This window comes from Equus quagga, chromosome 5, assembly GCF_021613505.1.
Source record: "Equus quagga isolate Etosha38 chromosome 5, UCLA_HA_Equagga_1.0, whole genome shotgun sequence".
Taxonomy (NCBI): Eukaryota; Metazoa; Chordata; class Mammalia; order Perissodactyla; family Equidae; genus Equus; species Equus quagga.
Window position 1 is genome coordinate 77,702,830 of NC_060271.1, and position 24,723 is coordinate 77,727,552.

General features: G+C 36.3%; 1 protein-coding gene across 7 annotated transcripts in view; it reads right to left on the bottom strand.

The window, feature by feature from the left end:
• Positions 1–24,723, bottom strand: part of ALMS1 (ALMS1 centrosome and basal body associated protein) — a 244,752-nt gene that overhangs the window by 102,646 nt on the left and 117,383 nt on the right. For all 7 annotated transcript variants that reach the window (XR_006888598.1, XR_006888599.1, XM_046660995.1 and 4 more), the window contains one exon: positions 8,786–10,620. Coding sequence is in view for 5 of the 7 variants with exons in the window: in XM_046660995.1 (XP_046516951.1) it covers positions 8,786–10,620 (1,835 nt within the window). In the remaining 2 variants the exon portion in view is untranslated. The remainder of the gene's footprint in view (positions 1–8,785; positions 10,621–24,723) is intronic.

Genomic DNA, 24,723 nt, shown 5'->3' on the forward strand with positions numbered 1-24,723 from the left:
CTCAGTTACATTTAGAGTAATTATTGATAAGTAAGGACTTACTAATGCCATCTTATTGTTTTCTGGCTGTTCTGTAGTTTCCTTGTTCCTTTCTTCTTCTCTTACTGCCTTCCTTTGTGAATTGGTGATTTTCCATTGTGATATGTTCCAATACCCCTCTCTGTATCTTTTCTGAATCTACTATACATTTTTGCTTTATGGATACCATGAAGCCTACATAAAACACCTTATAGATATAAAAATCTATTTTGTATGATAACAACTTAACCTGAAAAAAAAAACCCCACTAACCTTTTACTCCCTCTACTTTCATGTTTTTAAATACCCTACTTTCAATAACAAATGGAGCATCTAGAAGGAAAATTAACAAAGAAACATTGGACTTGTATCATACTTTAGACCAATGGACCTAAAAGACTTATATAGAGCATGCCATCTCACAGCAGCAGAATACACATTCTTATCAAGCATGAATGGAATATTCTCCAGGATAAATCATATGATAGGTCACAAAACAAACCTTAGTAAATTTAGGAAGGCTAAAATCATACCAAGTACCTTTTCTGACCACAATGATATGAAACTAGAAATCAATACCATGAGGAAAGCAGGAAATCTTACACATATATGGAAATTAAGTAATGCAATCCTGAACAACCAATGTATCAAAGAAAAAATGAAACGGGAAAGCAAAAACATATTGAAACAAATGAAAATGGAAACACAACATACCAAAACCTACGGGATGTGGCAAAAGCAGTTCTAAGAGGGACATTCATAGCAATAAATGGCTATATTAAGAAAAAAGAAAAGTTTAATACAAATAATCTAACTTTATACCTCAAGGAACTAAAAAAATAAGAATAAACTAGCCCAAAGTTAGCAGAGGAAGGAAATAACAAAGATCAGAGCAGAAATAAATGAAAAAAAGACCAGAAAAACAACAGAAAAGATCAATGAAATTAAGATCTGACATTTTGAAAAGATAAACAAAATTAACAAACCTTTAGCTAGACTAAGAAAAAAAGAGAGGAGACTCAAATAAATAAAATGAGATAAATGAGATATGAAAGAGAAGACATTACAACTGATACCACAGAAATACACAGGATCACAAGAGACTCTTATGAACAACTGTATGCCAAAAAATTGGATAACCTAGAAGAAATGAATAAATTCCTAGAAACATACAACTTACCAATTGTGAATAAGTAGAAAATAAGGAGATTGAATCAGTAATCAAAAACATCCCAACAAAGAAAAGTCCAAGACCAGATGGTTTCACTGGTGAATTCTACCAAACATTTAAAGAAGAAAGAACACCAATCCTTCTCAAACTTGTCCAAAAACTGAAGAGGAAGGAACATTCCCAAACTCACTTTACAAGGCCAGCATTACCCTGATACCAAAGCCAGATAAGGACACTGTAAGAAAACTACAGACCAATATCCTTGATGAACACAGGCACAAAAATTCTCAATAAAATATTAGCACATCAAAAACTACACATCTATAGACAGCTAATCTTCGACAAAAGGGCTGAGAACATACAATGGAGAAAAGAAAGTCTCTTCAACAAATGGTATTGGGAAAACTGGACAGTCACATGTAAAAGAATGAAAATCGACCAGTCTTTTACACCACTCACAAAAATAAACTCAAAATGGATCAAAGACTTAAAGGTGAGACCTGAAACCATACAACTTCTAGAAGGAAATATAGGCAGTACACTCTTTGACATCAGCCTTAAAAGGATCTTTTTGGACACCATGTCTTCTGAGACAAGGGAAACAACAGAAAGAATAAACAAATGGGACTTCATCAGACTAAAGAGCTTCTACAAGGCAAGGGAAAATAGGGTTGAAACAAAAAAACAACCCACCAATTGTGAAAAAATAATTGCAAATCATATATCTGACAAAGGGTTCATCTCCATAATTTATAAAGAACTCACACAACTCAACAACAAAAATTTAAACAACCCAATCAAAAAATGGGCAGGGGACATAAACAGACATTTCTCCAAAGAAGATACACAGATGGCCAATAGGCACATGAAAAGATGCTCATCATTGCTGATCATCAGGGAAATGCAAATCAAAACTACACTAAGATATCACCTTATACCTGTTAGAATGGCTAAAATAACAAAAACAAAAAATAACAAATGTTGGAGAGGTTGTGGAGAAAAAGGAACCCTCATATGCTGCTGGTGGGAAGGGAAATTGGTACAGCCACTATGGAAAACAGTATGGAGATTTCTCAAAAAGTTAAAAATAGAAATACCATATGACCCAGCCATCCCACTACTGGGTATCTATCCAAAGAACTTGAAATCAGCAATTCAAAAAGACCCATGCACACCTATGTTCACTAGAGCATTATTCACAATAGCCAAGACGTGGAAGCAACCTAAGGGCCCATCAACTGATGATTGGATAAAGAAGATATGGTGTATATATATATATATATATATATATATATATACACAATGGAAAACTACTCAGCCATAAAAAAGGATAAAATCATTCCATTCACAAGAACATGGGTAGACCTCGAGGGTATTATGTTAAGTGAAATAAGCCAGATAGAGAAAGACAATCTCTGTATGACTCCACTCATGTGTGGAAGTTAAACACGTAGACAAAGAGAATAGATTGGTGGTTACCAGGGGAAAGGGGGTTGGGGGGTGGGTACAAAGGGTGAAGTGGTGCACCTACAATATGACTGACAAATAATAATGTACAAGTGAAATTTCACAAGGTTGTAAACTATCATAATCTCAATAAAAAGTAAAAAAAATAAACATTAGCACACCAAATTCAACAGTGTATTAAAAGAATCATGCACCATGATCAATTGAGATTTATCTCTGGGATGCTAGAATGGTTCAACATTTGCAAATCAGTATGTGATATGCCACTTTAATGGAATGAAAGATAAAAATCATATAATTACCTCAATAGATTAAGAAAAAGCATTCGACAAAATACAACATCCTTTCATAACAAAAACTTTCAACAAATTGGGTGTGGACGGGACATATCTCAACATAATAAAGGTCATGTATGACAAACCTTCAGTTAACTTCATACTCAATGGTGAAAGGTTAAAGCTTTTACTCTAAGATCAGAAAATAGATAAAGGTGCTTCTCTTACCACTCTTATTCAACATAGTACTGAAGTCCTAGCCAGAGCAATAAGGCAAGAAAAAGAAACAGAAGGCATCCAAATCAGAAATGAAGAATTAAAATAGTCTTTTGCAGATGAAATGATCTTATATAAAGAAAACCCTAAAGAGTCCACCAAAAACCTGTTAGAACTAATCAATGAACTCAGTAAAGCTGCAGATACAAAATCAACATACAAAAATCAGTTCTGTTTCCATACACTAACAATAAAATATCCGAAAAAGAGATAAAGAAAACAATCCTATTCACAACAGCATTGAACCCAATAAAATACCTAGGAATAAATTTAATCAAGGAAGTGAAAGGTCTGTACACTGAAAGCTACAAGACTTTGATGAAAGAAATTGAGGAAGACACAAACAAATGGAAAAATATCCCATGTTTATGGACCAGAAGAATTAACACTGTTAAAATGTCCATACTACCCAAAGCCATTCATAGATTTGATGCAATCCTTATCAAAATTTCAATGGCATTTTTCATAGAAAGAGAAAAAACAATCCTAAAATTTGTATGGTGCCACAAAGATCCTGAATAGCCAAAACAATTCTGGGAAAGAAGAACAAAAAATCAGAGGCATCACTCTTTCTGATTTCAAACTACACCACAAAACCACAGAAATCAAAACAGTATGGTACTGGCATAAAAACAGACACAGAAACCAATGGAACAGAATAGAGAGCACAGAAATAAATCCCTGCATAGTCAAGTAATATTTGACAAGGGAACCCAGAATATACAATGGGGAAAGGATAGTCTCTTCAATAAATGGTGCTGGGAAAATTGGATAACTACATGCAGAAAATTGAAATTGGACTCCCATCTCACACCACTCACAAAAATTAACACAAAATGTACTAAAGATTTAAATATAAGACTTAAAACTGTAAAACTCCTAGAAGAAAACATAGAGAAAAAACTCCCTGACATTTGTCTTGGCAAGCAGTTTTTGGATGTGACACCAAAAGCACAAGCAACAAAAGCAAAAATCAGTAAGTGGGACTACATCAAATAGAAAATCTTCTGTACAGCAAAAGAAACAATCAATGAAATGAAAAGGGCAACATACAGAATGGGAGAAAATATTTGCAACCCATATATCAGATAAAGGATTAATATCCAAAATATATAAAGAACTCATACAACTGCATAACAAAAAAACAAACAATCCAATTCAAAAATGGGCAGAGAATCTGAATAGAGATTTTTCCAAAGAAGACATACAAATGGCCAACTGGTACATGAAAAGGTGCTCAACATCACTAATGATCAGGGAAATGCAAATCAAAACCACAATGAGGTATCACTTCACACCTGTTAGAATGACCATCATTAAAAAGACAAGAGACAACAACTGTTTGCAAGAATGGAGAGAAAAGGGAACCCTTGTGCACTGTTGGTGGGAATGTAAATTGGTGCAGACACTGGAAAACATCAGGTAGTTTCCTCAAAAAATTAAAAATAGAACTATCATATCCAGCAATCTCGTTTCTGGGTATAGATCCAAAGGAAATGAAAACGAGATATTGAAGCGATATCTGCACTCCCATGTTTACTGCAGCATTATTTACAACAGCCAAGATGTGGAAACACCCTAAGTGTCCATCCACAATTGAACTGAAAAAGAAGATGTGGTATACCTATACAGAGGAATATTATGCATCCATTAGAAAGCAGGAAATCCTGTCATTTGCAGCAACATAGGTGGACTTTGAGGGCATTATGCTAAGTGAAATAAGTCAGAGAGAGAAAGACAAATATTGTATATCAGTTATATGTGGAATTTAACAAAGATGAACTCATGGAAACAAAGAGTAGAATGGTGGCTACACGGAGCTGGGGGAGGCGGAAATGAGGAGATATTGGTACAAACTTCCAATTAGAAGATGAATAAGTTATGGGGATCTATGCGAGCACTGTGATGATAGTTAATAATGTATTATACACTTGAAAGTTGTTATGAGAGTAGATTTTAAATGTTCTTACCACAAAAAAAAAGGTAATTATGTGACATGATGGATGTGTTAGCTAATGCTATGGTGGTGACTGTTTTGCAATATATGTGTCCATCAAACTTTTAAACTTACACAATGTTCTATCAATAAAGCTGGGGGGAAAAAAAGAAAAAGAATAAATCCTATTCTCCAAAGAAAAGAAACGAGGGTTGATTTCAGGGCTAGGGCAGGGTAAAGGAGCCAATAAGAAAGTGTTCTCAATAGCTATAACTGAAACAACTTTTGAGTACTATTAGATTATAATCCAAAGAATGAAATAAATGCTCCTGAGTCCACAGTGATGTACATGAATAATTAAAAGAATAAACAAATGGGGGAGGAACAATAGCTCTTGCTTATAGAAGAATTTCAATTAATAAATGTGGAAGGAATGATAGAAATTTTAAAACTCCATTAGAATACCAGAGTAATAATTGCTACAGGCAAAATCCACTGATGAATGCTAAAATTAGTGATCAAAGTTTAAGCACAAACAGGATATTTGCATAGTCCATCAGTACCTCCCGCAAATATTTAGTATTTACAAAGAAAAAACAGTAACTTTACAGTGGAGAATCTGGGTAGACACCACTTTAACTAAGTGATCAAGGTTAACATCACCAATTATGCATATCAACAATGTGCTCCCTGATGAGACGCACTGAGAACGCATAATCTCAGTCGAATCTTGAGGCAACATCACACAAAGCCAAATGGAAAGACTTTCTCCAAAACAACTAATCAATTCTCTCCAAAGTGTCAAGGTCATGTGAAACAAGGAAAGACTGAGAAACAGCCACAGATTGGAGGAGCCTGAGGAGACAAGACAATAAAACGCAAGGTGGGATCTTGGGTTGGATCTGAAAGTTTCTGTTCATTTAGGTTCATTTATGGAAAAACCAGGTGAAATCCAAATCAGTCTATACTTTAGTAATAATTTTATATGAAGGATAATTTCTTAGTTTTAGTAAATGTTTTAAGGTTATGATGTTATGATAAGATGTTAACATAAGGAGAAGTTTTGGTAAAGGGCACATGGGCAACCTTTAACATATTCCCCAATGACTTCTGCCTCCTGGTATTCATGCCCTTGTGTAATCCTTAATCCTTGAGGATGGACAGGAAATAGCGATTCATTTCTATCAAATAGAAATGTGGCAGAGTGGTGAGATTCACTTCCATAGGTTACAGACAGACTGCAGCTTTTGTCTTGGGCACCTTCTCTTGCTCTCTCACTTGCTCACTCTGAGAGAAGCTTAGCTGTCGTATTTGAGCTGCCTTAAGGAAGGAAGGAACTGATGTCTTTGGCCAACAGCCATGTGAGTGAGCTTGGAAGCTCTCAGTCAAGCCTTGAGATGAGACCACAGCTGCAGCCAATACCTTGTCTGTAACCTTGTAAGAGACCTTGAGCCAGAAGCACCCAGCTAAGCCACACCTGGATTTCTGAACCACAGAAACTTTGGGATAATATTTATTGTTTTAAGCTGCTACATGTCAGGGTAATATGTTACACAGCAATAGATAATACAGGAACTCTTATCACTATTTGTGCAACTCCTCTCTGCAAGTCTAAAATTATCTCAAAATTAAAAGTTAAAATATATATATATTTAATACATATATATTTACACATGTTTTATGTATATAGCTTGAATTATTTATGGACTCTGGAGTCAGACAAATCCAGGTTCAAATGCTATCTCCAACACTTAACGGCCATGTGATCTTGGGCAAAACATTTAATTTCCCTAAGTATTAGGTTTTTAAAATCTATAAATTGAGGTAATAATATCTATCCTTGATGATTATACTAAGCATAAAATGATATAAGCATCCACTACAATGCCTGGCATTTAGTACATTCTGAACACATGACATTATTATTATATTGTCATGTGTTCATGACATTATATTATTATTATGCCCATTATTATTATACATATTTATAAACATCTATTATTTTCTTCTCATTCAAGGAATTCAGCTCCAATAACTTGGCATTTTATCACTTTGAAGAGTTTAAGTATTGTATATAAACTTGTCCATCTTTTAATTTCTAAACATTAAAAAAGGAAAAGAATCAGTAATGATCTCTATAGCACCCTACCATTTATAACACTTGAAACCAGAGATTGACCTTGTTTTTTTTTGCCCCAATCCAATTCCCAATTAGTAACTTTTGGAGCTATAAGGGACCTTTCACTTTTCCAACCCTTTCCTTCCACCATCATCTACATATGAATGCCAAAGATATTAAACGACTTGTCCAAGAGGATAGTTGGTAGAAGAGCTGAAGTAGGATTCAAGATTCAGGCAGACAGTACCATGTAGTGAACAAGCTCTTGATCTGATTAAACAGGCTGCGTTTGAATGCCCATTCTGCTGCTTACAAACAGTATTACTTGAGACAATGCTGTTTGCCAACAAAGTAGCAATGTCAGTGTCTCAGTTTCCCAGGGGGTAAACAAGGATACCACCACCTACCTCATGGTTATCATGAGTATTAAACGAGATAATATATGTAAGTCTCTCATTGCCATGGCTACCACATGTGGAAGCTGAATAAACATTTTTTCCCCTCCTCTTTTCCAAGCCCAGTGCTCACCATTATGATATGCTGCCTTCTTAACTATAAGGTGGAAATATTATATACACAGAGTAACTCTGTTTAGCCATACTGTAAGAGACTCCTTAATGTAAAACTGAATTAATAACAGTATTAAAATTAGGCTGAATAATGTAAATCTAATAGATTTATCCACTGTGAAGTGAGGCAACACATCAGGGAGCACATTATGCTAATATGCATTACTGGTGATGTTAACTTTGATAACTTGGCTAAAGTGATGTCTGCCAAGATTCTCCATTGCAAAGTTCCCTTTTTTCATTGCAAATATTAAATATTTGAGGAGAGGGGCCAGCCCCGTGGCCGAGCAGTTAAGTTTGCACACTCCGCTTTGGCAACCCAGGGTTTCACCAGTTCAGATCCTGGGCACAGACACGACACCGCTCGTCAGGCCACGCTGAGGCAGCATCCCACATGCCACAACTAGAAGGACCCACAACTGAAATATACAACTATGTACTGGGGGGATTTGGGGAGAAAAAGCAGAAAAATAAAAAGAAGATTAGCAACAGTTGTTAGCTCAGATGCCAATCTTTAAAAAAAAAAAAATTTGAGGAGAATCATGAAATGAAAACAGAGAGCGAGCGAGTGCAGGCACAAGCCAGCAAGCAGGAGAGTGAGTGCATGTATGCACACCCTCCCAAAGCCTGGTCTTCAACATATCTCCAACACAACAAATAAGGAATTAGTAAATTGTAGCACTGGATGATCAAAGATTCTTCTCAAAGTAATCCAATGCTTTAAAACACTTGATGGCAAGTCTTGTCAAAAGACCTTTGAAAGTATAAATACATTACCTTCAGATGTTCTCTTACTTACGTATTTAACCCTTGAAAGACTTCTAGCAGATTAGTCAGATACAACCTCCTCTAAGAGAAAACATACTTCCTTTCCCCCAAGAATTTACATTTGCTTAAGTATTTTAAACCCTTTAGCACAAATTCCATCAGCTTGCTTGTCATCACGAGACTCACCGATCTGTGGATATCGGAGTCCCTTCTGGATTGGAATAGCCTTCCAAATCTGAAATGTTCACTTGTGTTTGCCTTGACGTTACTATCTGGCTATTCTGAAAAGGCATGATTTTCAAGTCCTGAGTAACAGTACTACTATCTAGAAGAGACTGTACAACTTGGAAGTCCAGTGAAGATTTAGGTCCTAGAAAACCTAAAGATTCTTGATCCTGTGCTACAGGATTACTGGTCAATAATGTGGAGGTCGGTTCCAATGATCTTGAAGATATAGTTTGTAGGTCAGACTTAAACTCACTATTCATCCTTGTTTTAGAAGCAGGATCCAATGAATGAAATCTTTTATCTAAGGTTCCACTATCCAACTTGGAAGGAGTCTTGGGACAAAGAGTTATACGAACACAAGAAAGTGCTTTTCTATTTGAAGGTGGAGTAGATGCAGATGTTACTAATGTACATTGATTTGGGGCTGATTGGGAAACCACATTATTGAACTTGGCTTCAACATTTATATTAGAAATGTGTGATTTAGGCTTAGGTTGATTATTCTTTTCTACTACACAATTCTGACCTTGAGGAAGGGGGGAATCATGTTTTCTCATGTGGTGATCTACATCTGAGACTTTGCTTTGTTCAAAGAGCTGACGTTGTTCAAGAAAAATGGAAGAAGGAAGGTCTGAAGCTATATAATCCTGACCTTGAGGAAGGGGAGAGTGGTTTTCTCTCATCTGATGATCTACATGTGGGGATTTGCTTTGTTCAAAGAGTTCTTGTTTTTCAAGAAAAATGCGACAAGGAAGGTTTGGAACTACATAATCCTTATGTTGAAGAGGGGGAGAATGGTGTTTTCTCACGTGGTGATCTGCATGTGACACTTTGCTTTGATCAAAGAGCTCTCGTTGTTCAAGAAAAATATGCGAAGGAAGGTCTGGAGTTCTAGTTACAGTCTTCTGTTTTGCTCCTAGTGTGGAACTTGGTCTGCCCATGCTAATGAGGGTATGGTTATCAGAAAAATGAACTTCCTTGAAATTGCTACAATTTGCACTGGTACTGGGCTCAGAAAGACTGCCTTTAAAATATCTTTCTAAGAGTTTTTCTTCTTGGTGAGAATGTTCAACAGGTAATTTTTGGCTTTGCCTACTACTTTCCGCTAAAATAGTCACAGCTTTATCTGGTGAATGACTAATGGTTTTAAATAATGAAGGGGAATAGGTTTTCTGTTTTAGATCTCTAGGAGGATTTTGCTCTTCAGTAAAATGAGAATTAAATACCCCCACAGATGCTCCAGTACACTGGTTACCTTCAGTAACACCAACCTTAAGAACAGAGGAATCTGAAAAGCATTTAGAATGTCGATGAGATGAAAAAGTGATGGAGGTAGTAAACTTTTTCATGGGTTCTGGGGGCACCATTTGTGATGAATGACAATCCATTTCTTCAGGTGGCACACAAGCAGGTTCTACTAATTCTGACAGCCAAGGGTTCATCCTTTCACGGAATGGCATTCGAAGCCCCTTGCTAATTTTGAAGTCATCAGCTGTAAAGTTTTGAAATGGGGAATGACTTTGTAACTGCAAGGAATTCCAAACTTCAAAATGGGGGTTGTTCTGGTCTAGTGATCTGGAAAGGTTGATGTGCCTGGTTCTCCATGATGATGGGCTCTGTTGTCCTCTGATCATTTCTGAAGTAGCAGCAGATCTGAAAACGCAAGGGCGGCTGTCCAATTGTGGTTGTTCAGCAGTTAGAGTCCTGAAACATCCTTTTTCATGGCTCTCAATAATAATGTGACTACATACAGCTTCTGGCTGGCATCCTATTCCCCGTGGACTCCGTAAACCCTAGAAGATATAAACAAGTTCTTACTTGAAGTAGTGTAAACAGTTATATAAAATTCAGTTTTACATTCAGGCTATGATTTGACCATGAAGATCATTTTGATCTTTTACAATAAAACAGGTAAGAACACAACAAGAAAAAGACAGTTAACTATAGAATAAAATGGCTCACGATAACTAAGACTACGCAGTTAATTTCCTGTAAAAATTTTTCACTAAAGTAACAAAAGCAAAGACCACTGTTGTCCCCCAGTATTCTCACAGTTTTTCTTTTAGTAACAAAGTCCCTTACCTCAACTTTTGCTGGTCACATGGCCACCAAGCTGGAGACGTTTCCAGTTTCTTTTGCAGCTAGTTATAAGCCCATATGACTAGGTTTAGGCGAACAGGTTACGCACAAAAGCAGTAAGTACAACTTCTGCTTCCTGTCCTTAATAAAATCAAGTTCTTGACCTCCATGTTCTTACTACCACCATCACTACCATCACCATTACTCTTGCCAGCTGAAAATGGTGATGTCTAGAACAACCCTGGAAGCAACGTGCAAGGATGGCTTGGCTGCCCAGTCAGCTTGGGTCTTCAGATGACCTCAAGGCGCAGAGCTCCCTTTCCTATCCTGGACTATCACATGAAAGTAAAATAAAATTCTACCTTATTTGAGCCATTGTATTTTTGGGTCTCTTTGTTACAGAAGCTTGGCGTACACCCTAGTATTTTACCACAAATAATAGGAAAAACAACTAGTACCTCTTCCTGGGGTGTAGGATCAGTACCTAAAGATACCATAAATATAACATTTCTTAAAGATTTCTGTGTTTTATCTATAAAGTCATAACCTGGCAACTACTTGATGATATAGCCACATTTGATTTTATATAAAAACATTTTAAATTATACTGCCACTTCCTACATAATGGAGTAGATGTACTTTCCCCTATTTCTCCTGCTAGGTACAACTGAATATTCTGGACATCACATATAAAACAAACTTAAGAAGAAACTAAAAGATGTAAAGAAGCCAAACTGGCTAGGGACCTTGGGATCTGAGGAATGACATGGTAGTGAGATCCCTAGGGTTTCTTTTTACCTCAAATATATACCAGATTTGGAGCTGAAGAAGCCAGTGACCTAGGAACAAAGAGCACAGAAAAAAGCTCTAACAAAAACCTGCTCTCATTAGCTAAAAAAAAAAACAGTAAAGGTGAAGTCCAGCAAGACAGAAAACTTTTAGACAATAATTGCTCTATTCCAGCCAAACACCACAGAAAAAATACTGTGGCCTCAGCCACATCTATACCAGCAAAGGCCAAGTAAAGAGCCTAGAATTCTACCCTTGCAAACCTATACTGAGGCACCTCAACATCCAGGCCAAGGTGGTATTAGAGATGGCCAAGGAAAAGCCCAGGACTTATTTTCACACCAGCTGGCTGGTAATGAGCTAATTCTCATGTGGTGTCAGCGGTGTCAATGGTTTCAGTGGAGACCACACAGAAGACCGGACTTTCATCCCCACTCAGAAGTAATGAGGTGCCCTGCTCTCTCCCAGCTGCAGACTGGAAGAAAATATTTGAAAATTCCATATCCAATAAAAGACTTGTATCTAACATATATAAAGAACTCTGAAAACTCAACAGTAAAAAATAAAAGACAATCCAATCAGAAAAATAGGCAATAAAAATAGACATTTCACTGGAAAGGATAGAGATGGGAAAGAAGGGCATGAAAAGATGTTCAACACCATTAATCATTAAGGAAATGCCAATTGAAACCACAATAAGATAGCATTACATATCTATCAGAATGGCTAAAACAAAAAACAGTGACAACACCAAATGCTAGTGAGGCTGTGGAGTAACGGAATCACTCACACATTACTGGTGGGAACTAATAAAATAGTTCAACTACTCTGGAAAATGGTGTAGCAGTTCTCAAAAAACTAAACATACAACTACCATATGACCCAACGATAGCACTTCTGTTCCCACAGAAACAAAGACTTATGTTTACCAAAAACCTGCACATCAATGTTTTCAGCAGCTTTACTTATAATAGCCTAAAATTGGAAAACAACCAAGATGTCATTCAATAGGTGAAATTTTTTTTTTTTAGGAAGATTAGCTCTGAGCTAACATCTGCTGCCAATCCTCCTCTTTTTGCTGAGGAAGACTGGCCCCGAGCTAACATCCATGCCCATCTTCCTCTACTTTGTATGTGGGACACCTACCACAGCATGGCTTGCCAAGCAGTGCCATGCCCACACTTGGGATCCGAACCGGCGAACCCCAGGCCGCCGAAGTGGAATGTGCACACTTAACTGCTGCACCACCGGACTAGCCCCAATAGGTGAATATTTAAACAAACTGCAATACATCCATATCATGGAATACTACGCAGTAATAAAAAGGAACAGACTAGTGATACACACAACAATCTGGATATTTTCCACAGAATTATGCTGAGAAAAGCCAATTTTAAAAGTTGCATATCATATGGTTTTATTTATATAACATTCTTGAAATGACAAAATTATAGGAATGAGATCAGATTTATATTTGCCTGAGGTTAAGAAATGGGTGAGGGCAAGAGAGAAGTGGATATAGCTATTACAGGGCAACATAAGGGACTCTTGTGATGATGTAAATGTTAACTATCCTGACTGTATCAGTGTTAATATCCTGGTTGTGATATATTATTACAGATTTGCAAGATGTTACCATTGGTAGAAATTGAGTAGAGGGTAAAAGCAATCCTTCTATACTATTTACCACTGCATATAAATCTACAATTATTTCAAAATAAAATGTTAAATTTTTTAAAAAGCCAATAAATTAATTAAACACCACTGGATAAAACTAACACTTTAAAAATAATATTTTTATTCCATGGCTTCTTATTACCCTGACACTACCTGACATACCACTGGGAAATAAATATTCCAATTTGAGAAACATAAACTTAATCCAGCCTCTTAAAACTGGGCATAATTAGATATGCCCAGTATAATTATACTCATCCCCAAAGATATTTCTTCCTCCTTTCCAACAATCCATACCTTACCATTTTTTTTGAATATTCCAAGTCCTACAATCTCCCATCGCCTCTTTCAAGTTTTATAATTATAAACATCTTTCACAATAAACTTTCCATTTAAAAAATTCTTATAGCTTTAGTCTTTGGCAAATAAATTTTAGTATTTTTATATAACCTTTTCCAGATAAGCTATAAAAACTTTTGTTACATCCCAACAATGATTAACTAGATATGTAACAGGCTCTTAAAAGCTATTGTTCAGCTGAACAAAATCCAACACTCTTTCAAGATAAACTCACTCAGTAAACTAGAAATGAAAGGGACTTCCTCAACCAGATCAAGGCTATCTACAAAAAGATGCACAGCTAACATTATACTAAATGGCGAAACAGTAGATGCTTTTCCCTTAGGACAAGAACAAAACAAGTGCGTCCATTCTCCCTGTTATATTCAACGTCATCCTGGAGGGTCTAGTCAGGGCAATTTGGAAAGCAATTAGAGAAATTTAGATTGGAAAGAAAGAGGTAAAACTATCTCTATTTGCAGAAGACATGATCTTCTATATAAAAAACCCCAAGGAAATCACACAAAACCAACTAGGACTAATAAACAAGTTCAGCAAAGTTGCAGGATATGAGCTCAATATACAAAACTCAACTATATTTCAATACACAGTGAACAATCTAAAAATGAAATTAAGAAAACAGTTCCATTTCCAATCGCATAAAAAAGAATAAAATGCTTAAGAATATATTTACCTAAATAAAATAAGAGTACTATACTATAAAACATTGTTGAAAGAAATTACAGAAGATCAAAATAAATGGAAAACTGGCCCAATGGATTGGAAGATTTAATATTGTTAAGATGGCAATAATTCTCATATTGATCTACAGATTCAAGGCAATTCCTACCAAAATCCCAGCTGGCAGTTTTTGCAAAAATTGACAAGCAGATCCTAAAATTCATATAGAAATTCAAGGGACCCACAGTGGTCAAACCAATCTTGAAAATGATGAACAAAGTTGGAGGACTCACTTTCTGATGTCAAAACTTAACTACACAGCTACAGTAATCAAAAAGGTAAGGTGGTACCGGTACAGGGATAGACATATAGATCAAGGGAATAGAACTAACAGTACAGAAATAAACACTGACATTTATGGTGAGTTGATCTCCAACAAAGGGGCCAAGAGAATTCATGGGTAAGAATCATTTTTTCAGTAAACAGTCCTGGGACAACTGAATATGCATGTGCAAAAGAATGAATTTGCCCTCTATATATAAAACTCTAAGGAGACAAGCAACAAAAGTAAAAATATATAAATTGGACATCAAAATTTAAAACGTCTGTGCATCAAAGCACACAATCAGCAGAGTAAAAAGGCAACCTACAGAATGGGAGAAAATATTTGCAAATCTGGTGAGGAGTTAATATCTAGAATATATAAAGAACTCTTACAACTCTAAAATGAAAAAATAAACAACCTGATTCAAAAAGGGGCAAAGGTCTTGAAAAGACACTTCTCCAAAAAAGAGAGACAACTGGCCAACAAGCATATGATGCTCAACATTGTTAATCATCAGGGGAATGCAAATCAAAACCATAACAAGACATAACTTCACATGCGTAAGATGGCCATTATCAAAAACACAGAAAGTCACAAGTATTGGTGAAAATGTGGAGAAACTAGAATCCTTGTCCACTTTTGGTAGGAACGTAAAGTGGTACAGCTGCTATGGAAAACAGTACAGCAGTTTGACAAAACTTAAAAACAGAATGAGCACATGATCTAACAATTCCACTTCTGGGTCTACACTCAAAAGATTAAAAGCAGGGTCTCAAGGAGATATTTGTATGCTCCTGTTCACAGGAGCACTATTCACAATAGCCAAAAGGTGGAGGTAATTCAGTGTCCATTGACGAAAGAATGGATAAACAAAATGTGGTATATGCATACAACAGAATGTTATTCTGCCTCTAAAAAGAAGGAAGTTCTGACACATGATACAACATGGATAAACCCTGAGGACATTAGGCTAAGTGAAATAAACCAGTCACAAAAAGACAAATACTGTACAATCCTACTTTTATGAGACACCTAAAGGAGTCAAATTCATAGAGACAGAAATTAGAATGGTGGTTGCCAGAGACTGGGGAGAAGGGAAAATGGGGAGTTGTAGTTTGATGGATATATAGTTTCAGTTTTACAAAAAGAAGAGTTGTGGAGATAGGCTGTACAATAATGGGAATATAGCTAACACTACTGAATTGGATACTTAAAAATGTTTAAGATGGTAAATTTTATGTATATTTTACCACAATTTTAAAAAATAAAAAAACTTTTATCACCTCAAAGGGGATCATAGACTTAAATATAAGAACTAAAACTAAATCTCTTTGAAGAAAATGATAAATCTTTGTGACTCTGGGACATGCCATGATTTCTTAACATGACACCAAAAGCACAAGCTATCATAAAAGAGAAGTATAAGTTGGACTTCATCAAAATAAAAAACTTGTGCTTCAGAGGTCACCATTAAGAAAGTGAAACGATAGCACATAGGGGAAAATATCTGCAAATAAATATCCAGCAAGAGTCTATTATTCAGAATATACAAAGAACTCTTACAATTCAACAGTAAAAAGACAACTACATTCAAAGGATTTAAATTTAGACAACTAAATGGGCAAAGGATTTGAATAGAGACATTTCTACCAAGAAGATAAATGACAAATAAGCATATGAAAAGGCATTCAACAGCATTTATCATTAGGAAAATAAATCAAAACACAATGAGATACCACTTCATATCCATCATAATAGCTATAATCAAAAAGAAAATAACAAATGTTTGAAAGGATGTGGCAAAATTGGAACCTTCATATACTGCTGGTGGGAATGCAAAGTGGTGCCGTTACGGTATATACCCAAGAAATGTGAAAACATATTCACTCAAAAACTTTTACACTTATATTCATAGCAGCACTATTCACAATAGCCAAAAAAGTTGGGGGGGGGGGGAGTGTATCAACTGGTGAATGGACAAATAAAATATGATACATTCATACAATGGAATATTACTTGGCAATAAAACGTAATTAAGTACTGATTCATGCTACTACACAACATGGATGAATCTTGAAAACATTATGCCAAGTAAAATAAAGGAGTCACAAAAGATCACATATCATATGATTCCATTTACATGAAATGTCCAGAATAGGAAAATCCATACAGAGTGGATTAGTCATTGCCTATGGCTAGGGGAATTGGGGTGGGGGGGAGGGGAGAAGGGATGATAAAAATGTTCTAAAATTAGGTTATTGTACAATTCTGTAAATAAAGTACAAACCATTAAATTATAGACTTTAAATGGGTAAACCTTATAGTATGTAAAGAGTACTCCAATAAAACTCTTACAAAAGTACTGTTTAGCTGATATATGTCCTTTAGAAATTTCCAGAGACTATTTCTCAATTAAAGTTTTCACTTAGATCTATTTCAGTTTTATCAGAATGTATTATTCTCTTATTGCTCAGCTTAATATTGCTAGTCACAGACTTCATAAAACAAGCCAGAAAAGATAGAAAAAATAGTTCTTCCCTGTCACATAAAACAAAACACACACATGTGCATGCGCATGCAAACACAGAGAAATCTAGCACTAAAAGCAAAATCTACCCTCCACAAAGAAATGAAACATGGATTACTACTCCATGCAAAACTTCCTTGAAAATCAAAAAGGTATGGAAATAAATGCTTTTAAAAACAAATACGGGTTACCATAAATTTGACTGTAAAATTTTAGAAAAATTTATAAATTAACACAGAATTACCTGGCAAGAGTAATTTTATAAGTTGTTCATGGTTTTATTTTTTAGGACCTCGAAACAAAAAATTTAAAAAAAACAGCTGAAACAATTTCTACTTGTATTAGAATCAACAAGTGTTCTTTTTAAATGTTTTCTGGAAAAACCTGAAAATCTTGCTGTACATTTAAAATCAATCCCAAACCTATTAAGATGAGTAGAACCTGATTATTTATATTCAAAACAACTTAAACATACAACAGCAAACCTAAGCAATAATATTGTTCACCTATGTTGTAGCAAGTATCAGAAATTCATTCCTATATATGGCTCAATAATATTCCATCATATTGGATATATGACACTTTATCCATTCATCAGTTGATGGACATTTAGCTGTTTCCACTTTTTGGCTTTTGTGAACAATGCTGCTACGAAAACTTAGGTATAATTTTTTGTTTGACCAACTGTTTTTCAATTCTTTTAGGTATATATCTAGTACTGGAATTGCTGGGTCATACTATTATTTATTATTCCGCATTATTATTATTGCAATCCTATCAACTGTTTGAGGAACTGCAAATCTGTTCCCCACACCAGCTGCACTATTTTACATTCCCACCAGCAATGTATAAGGGTTCCAATTTCTCCGTACCTTTGCCAAGCTTTTTATTCTCCATTTTTAAAATAAAGCTATCTTAGCAGGTTTGAAATGGTACCATTGTTCTTTATTTCCTCATATGGCTTTGTGTTACTGTCTAGTGGCCTTTCATTTCACCTGAATGACTCCCTGTAGCATTTCTCGCAGGAAAAACCCCTAGGTTAATGTTTACCTGGTCTTAAATTCTTGTACATTTCGAAAGCTAGTTTTGCCAGATACAGAATTCTTCTTTGGCAGTTTTTTCCTTCAGCACCTTAAATACATCATCCCACTCCCTTTAGGCCTCCATGGTTTCTAAAGAGCACTTGACTGTTAATCTTACTGAAGATCCCTTGTAAGTGATGACTTGCTTCTCTATTGCTGCGTTTAAGATTTCCTGTCTTTGATTTTCAACAATTTGACTATAATGTGTCTTGGTGTGGAACTCTTTCAGTTTATCCTGCTTAGAGTTTACTAAGCTTCTTAGAAGTGTAGATGTACGTTTTCCATGAAATTTGGGAAGTTTTCAACAATTACTTCACCAAGTATTATTTTTGTCCCTTTCTCTCCCCCTGGGACTTCCATTATACATGTGTTGGTACATTGGTACGTTTGGTGATATCTCATGGCACTGTTAATTTTTCTTTATTCTTTTCTCTTTCTGGGCCTCAGACTTGGTAATCTCAATTGACATATCTTCAAGTTCACAGATCCTTTGTTCTGCCCGCTCAAATCTGCTAGTGATTTTTCATTTCAATTATTGTATTTTCACCTCCAGAATTCATTTATAATTTCTATTCCTCTTTTGATATCTCTATTTGGTGAGACGTTCTTTTCTTTGTTTTCTTCAGTTCTTTGTCCATGACTTTCTTTAGCTCTTTGAGCATATTTAAGACAGTTGATTTGAAATCTTTTTCAAAGAAGTATAATTACTGTGCTTCCTCAGGGGCAGTTTTTATGAACTACTTTTTTTCCTGAGAATGGTCATACTTTAAGTGCATAATAATTTGTTGAAAATTGGACATATCAAATATTACAGTGTGGCAACTCTGGATATCAGATTCTCCCTCCTACCTGGGGTTTGTTGTTGTTGCTTGTTTTGGGTTGTTTGCTACTTTTCTAAACTACTTTTGTAAAAAGTTTGTATTCTTTGTTGTGTGTGGCACTGAAGTCTATGTTCTCTGAGCTTAACGGTCAGCTATAGTTTTGACAGAGTTTCCTTAAACACTTGCAGCCAAAAAAAAGAAAACAAAAACAAAAAAAACCCTTACTGAAATGCAACAACTCTTTACTTCAGTAAGTGTTCCTTTTTATTTTTAAGTTCTTACTAGATTCCAGAGTTCTGCAAAAGTTGATTCTGACACATTGTCTAGTCTAGTAGGTGTTTTTGTGCAGGAACAGAGCCTTAGAGTGTATGACTTCACCATGTTTGGTAACATCACTCACAAATGTTTCATATGCATTAAAAAAGTATTTGAACTTTGACTATGCTGATTGCTACTATCAAATACATATTCTTTATCATATTGAGGCATTGTTCTCTAATTTAAAGAAATATTTTTAATTGGAAACAGATTATTATTTTTTATTTTTATTTCCACAATACCTTCTTGGAGCCTATTAAAATAATTGTGGTTTTCCTACTAATGTAAAAATATATGTTTATAATTTCCTAATACTGAACCATCTGCTTTGCTAGATCAACCCTACCTGCTTGTGATACGTTATTTTTAAAAATATAATACTGAATATCAAACAATAATATTTAAACATTTTTACATCTGCATTTGCCACAGAAGATTCTTTCTTTTTTAATATATACTTTTTTATTCCAATAAGAACACTTAATATGAGCTCTGGCCTCTTGATAAAGGGTACATCTCTTTTTTAAATGCACAGTGGAGTATTACTAACTATAGGCACCATGTTGTGGGGTGGATCTCTAGAACTTGCTCATCTTGCATAACTGAAACTATAAACTGTTGAACAGCAATTCCCCATTTTCCCCTCCCCATAGCCCTGGCAACCACCATCTACTGTTTCTATGAGTTCAACTATTTCAGAAACCTCATATAAGTAGAATTATGCAGTTGTACTTCTGAGACTGGCTTATTTTATTTAGCATAATGTCCTCATGTTCAGTCATATTGTTAGACATGGCAGGATTTCCTTCGTTTTTAAGGCTGAATAATATTCCATTGTGTGTGTGTGTGTGTGTGTGTATATATATGTATATGCCACATTTTCTTTTTTTTTTAAAGATTGGCACCTGAGCTAACAACTGTTGCCAATCTTCCTTTTTTTTTTCCTGCTTTTTCTCCCCAAATCTGCCAGTACATAGGTGTATATTTTAGTTGCGGGTCCTTCTAGTTGTGACATGTGGGATGCCACCTCAACATGGTCTTATGAGTGATGCCATGTCTGTGCCCAGGATCTGAACCAGTGAAACCCTGGGCTGCTGAAGCGGAGCATGTGAACTTAACTGCTTGGCCACAGGGCCGGCCCCTATACCACATTTTCTTTATCCACTCATCTGTCAATAACATAGCAACTATTATGAATAATGCTGCAGTTATCACAGGAGTGCAGATATCAAAGATCCTTATTTTAATTCTTTTGGATATATACCCAGAAGTAGAATTGGTGGAGCACACAGTAATTCCATTTTTAACTTTTTGAGGGCTCTCCATACTGTTTTCTATAGCAGTTACAACACCTTACATCCCCTACAACAATGTACAAGGGTTCCAGTTTCTCCCCATCCTTTCTAATCCTTGTTATCTTTTGATTTTTTGATAGCAGCCATCCTGATGAGTGTGAGATGATATCTCATTGTGGTTTTTATTTGCATTTGATGATTAGTGATGTTGAGCATGTTTTCAGGTACTTGGGCAGTTATATATCTTCTTTAAAGAAATGTCTATTCAAGTCCTTTGCTCATTTTTTTAATCAGGTTGGTAGGTTTTTTCTTTTTTTTTTCTGCTATTGTGGTGTAGGAGTTCCTTACGTATTTTGAATATTGACCCAAGATATAAGCTGTGCAAATATTTTCTTTCATTCCACACTTTGCCTTTTCATTCTGTTGATTATTTTCTTTGCTCTGAAGAAGCTTTTTAATCTGATGTAGTCCCAGTAGTCTATTTTTATTTTTGTTTTCTATGCTATAATTTATGTAAGCCTCATAGCAGCCACAAAGAAAATACCTACAGAAGACAAAGATGAGAAAAAAAGAAAGCAATCAAAACAAATCCCTAAAAAAGAATCAGCAAATCACAAAGGACTGCAGCTAGAGAGGAAGAGAGACAAGAGAACTACAAAACAGACAGAAAACAATTAACAAAAATCAATAGTAAGTCCTTCGCTATCAATAATTACTTAAAACGTAAATGGATTAAACTTCCCAATCAAAAGACAGAGAGTGGCTAAATGGATGAATAAGCAAGATGCAACTATATGCTATCTACAACAGACTCACTTTGGATTTAAGGACACCCATAGGCTGAAAGTGAAGGGATGCAAAAAAGATATTCCACACAAATGGTAACCAAACAAGCACAGGAGTGACTTTACTAATATCAGACAAAATAGAGTTGAAGTCATAATTGTCACAAGAGACAAAGAAGGTCATTACATAATGATAAAAGAGTCAATTCATCTGAAAGAAATAACAGTTACGAATATATATGCACCCAACATCCAAGCACCTAAATATATAAAGCAAATATTACAAGAACTGAAGGGAAAAATAGACAGCAATACAATAATAGAAAACTTCAAATACCCCACTTTCAATAATGGACAGAACTTCCAGACAGAAAACCCAATAAGGAAACAGTGGACTTGAACAACACTATAGATCAAAAGATTCTAAGACCTATAAAGATAACTAAAGCCAACAGCGACAAAACATGGAATATTCTCTAGGATAGATCATATGTCTGGTCAAATAACAAGTCTTAACAAATTCAAGAAGATTGATATCATACCAGGTATCTTTTCTGACCACAATGGAATAAAACTAGAACTCAGTAAGAGTAGGAAAACCAGAAAATTCACAAATATGTGGAAATTAAATAATATACTCTTGAACAACCAATGATTCAAAGAAGAAATCAAAAGGGAAATTAGAAAATATCTTGAGACAAATGATAATGAAAACACAACACACCAAAACTTACGGGATGCAGTAAAACCAGTACTAAGTGGGAAATTTATAGTGATAATTCCCTATGTTAAAAGAAAATAGGTACTGGCCCAGTGTTGTAGTGGTTAAGTTTGCGCACTCTGCTTCAGCAGCCTGTAATTTGCGGGTTTAGATCCCAGGCAAGGACTTACATATCAGTCATCAAGACATGCTGTGGCAGCGTAGTACATACAAAATTGAGGAAGACTGGCAGAGATGTTAGCTCAGCGACAACCTTCCCTAGCAAAAAGAGGAAGACTGGCAATAGATGTTAGCTCAGGGCCAATCTTCCTCATCAAAAAAAGAAAGAAAGAAAGAAAACAAAGATATCAAAAAATAAAGCCTAACTTTATACTCAAGGAACTAGAAAAAGAACAAACTTAACGCAAGGTAGCAGAAGGAAGGAACTAATAAAGATTAGAACAGAAACAAATGAAACAGAGAGCAGGAAAACAATAGAAAAAATCAATAAACCTAAGAGATGGCTATTTGAAAAGATAAACAAAATTGAAAAACCTTTAGCTAGACAAAGAAAAAAGGAGGACTCAAGTAAATAAAATCAGAAATGAAAGAAGAGACATTACAACTGATGTCAAAGATTCTTTCATAATTTTCTGTTTCAAGTTGCCTGTGAAATTTTTTTATCCACATTCTGTTAGTATTCTCAAGTAAACTGTGAAATTTTTATTTTCTTTTACACATTAGAACTGTTTAGATAGCATTATTGATAGTTTGAAAGACTCTCCTATATAAACATCTGAATCAGGTATATTTTCCCCAACTTTTTGTTATGAATATACCAAAAAGTTGATAGAGGGCTATCTCAGGGACTTCTGGTTTCTTATTCCACATGTAAGGAGCCTGGAAGTCGCCACTCTGCCCTAACAACAAGTAAAAAACTGAACAAATTGAAAAATGAACAACTTTTCTTGGATCCATAAGAGAAGTAAGGACACAGGGCAAACTGCTGCCCCCAAGAAGAAAGACAGGTAAATACAGGGAGTCAAGGCTTACAGGAGCAACTATTCAGCAGACCATCCTGGGAACCAGTATTGGGGCAGGAAAACCTGAACTGTACTTGAGCTGCTGGAGGCTCAAGGTGGACAAATCAGACCTTTAAAAACTCCAGGAGTCTCAGTCATAGGGGTATCCCTAACACTTTTCTGAGTTTTACCCTCCAAGAGCTTGACCAGGTTCTCACAGTAAATAGTAGAGAAAAATTCCAGCAAGTTTTCAGCAGGGGGTGAAGAAAAGAAATCATTCTGAAATATGCCAGAGCACTCTGTTCTTCTTAACAAGGCCTGCCCTCAGGAGAAACTACTGAACCAGAGCCTAATCTGCTGAGGTATTATCAGAGCCTAACTGACCTGGGGGAGGAGAAATACCCAGGTTCAGTTAGCTCCAGCCTTCCACATGAGGGAAGGGAAATACTTAACTCCAGCTCACTCTAGCCTTCCACATGGGAGAGACAAATATCCATCTCCAGCCCACTCTAGCCATCCTGTCCTACATAAGAGAAGAGAGAAAAGAATGCTTTCCCTCCCGACAGATCTTACCACGTTACTAAAGGCATATTTACAACAGTACCTCTTTTACCTGACACATTATGTCCACTTACGAGGAAAAATTTACAAAACACACATGATGAGAAAACAGCTACTTTGGAGAGTTACGTCAGCATAATGGCAGAGTGACCTCTTCCCCTGGACTCTCCCCCTTAAAATACAACCAAAAGCACCGACAACATAACTAACAATAATGTACAACTGAAATTTCACAAGGTTGTAAACTATCATAATCTTAATAAAAAGTTAAAAAAATACAACCAAAAGGACATTCAAACACCAACAGAGGACGTTCACACAACACAAAAGATGCCTGAGAGACCCACACCCATACGTCTGAAGGTGGCGGTTGGACTGGATCCTCCAGAGGAAGTTGAAGCTGATTGAGATGAGCTCCATGGAGGGAGAGGGGCTGGTTGGGGAAGGTGTGCAGCTGAGGAGAGGTGCACCATCCCCACCCAGAGCTCCAGCCCCACAATCTAGCCCCATGATCACCAGGAGCACGGCACAGTGAGAGAGGGGCCAGCTGGGGGAGCTGTGCAGCTGAGGAGAGGCGCCCCGTCCCCCACCAGTGCTCTAGCCCCACAATCACCTGGAGCATGGTGCAGAGAGAGAGGGGCCGGCTGGGGGAGGTTAGCAGCTGAGGAGAGGCAGCTTGTCCCCGCCTGGCACTCCAACTCCACATTCTAGCCCCATGATCGCCAGGAGCACAGCAGTGAGAGAGGGGTCAGTTGGGGGAACTGTGCAGCTGAGGAGAGGCGCCCTGTCCCCCACCAGTGCTCCAGCCCCACAATCACCTGGAGCACAGTGCAGAGAGAGAGGGGCCGGCTGGGTGAGGTGCACAGCTGAGGAGAGGCGCCCCATCCCCACCTGG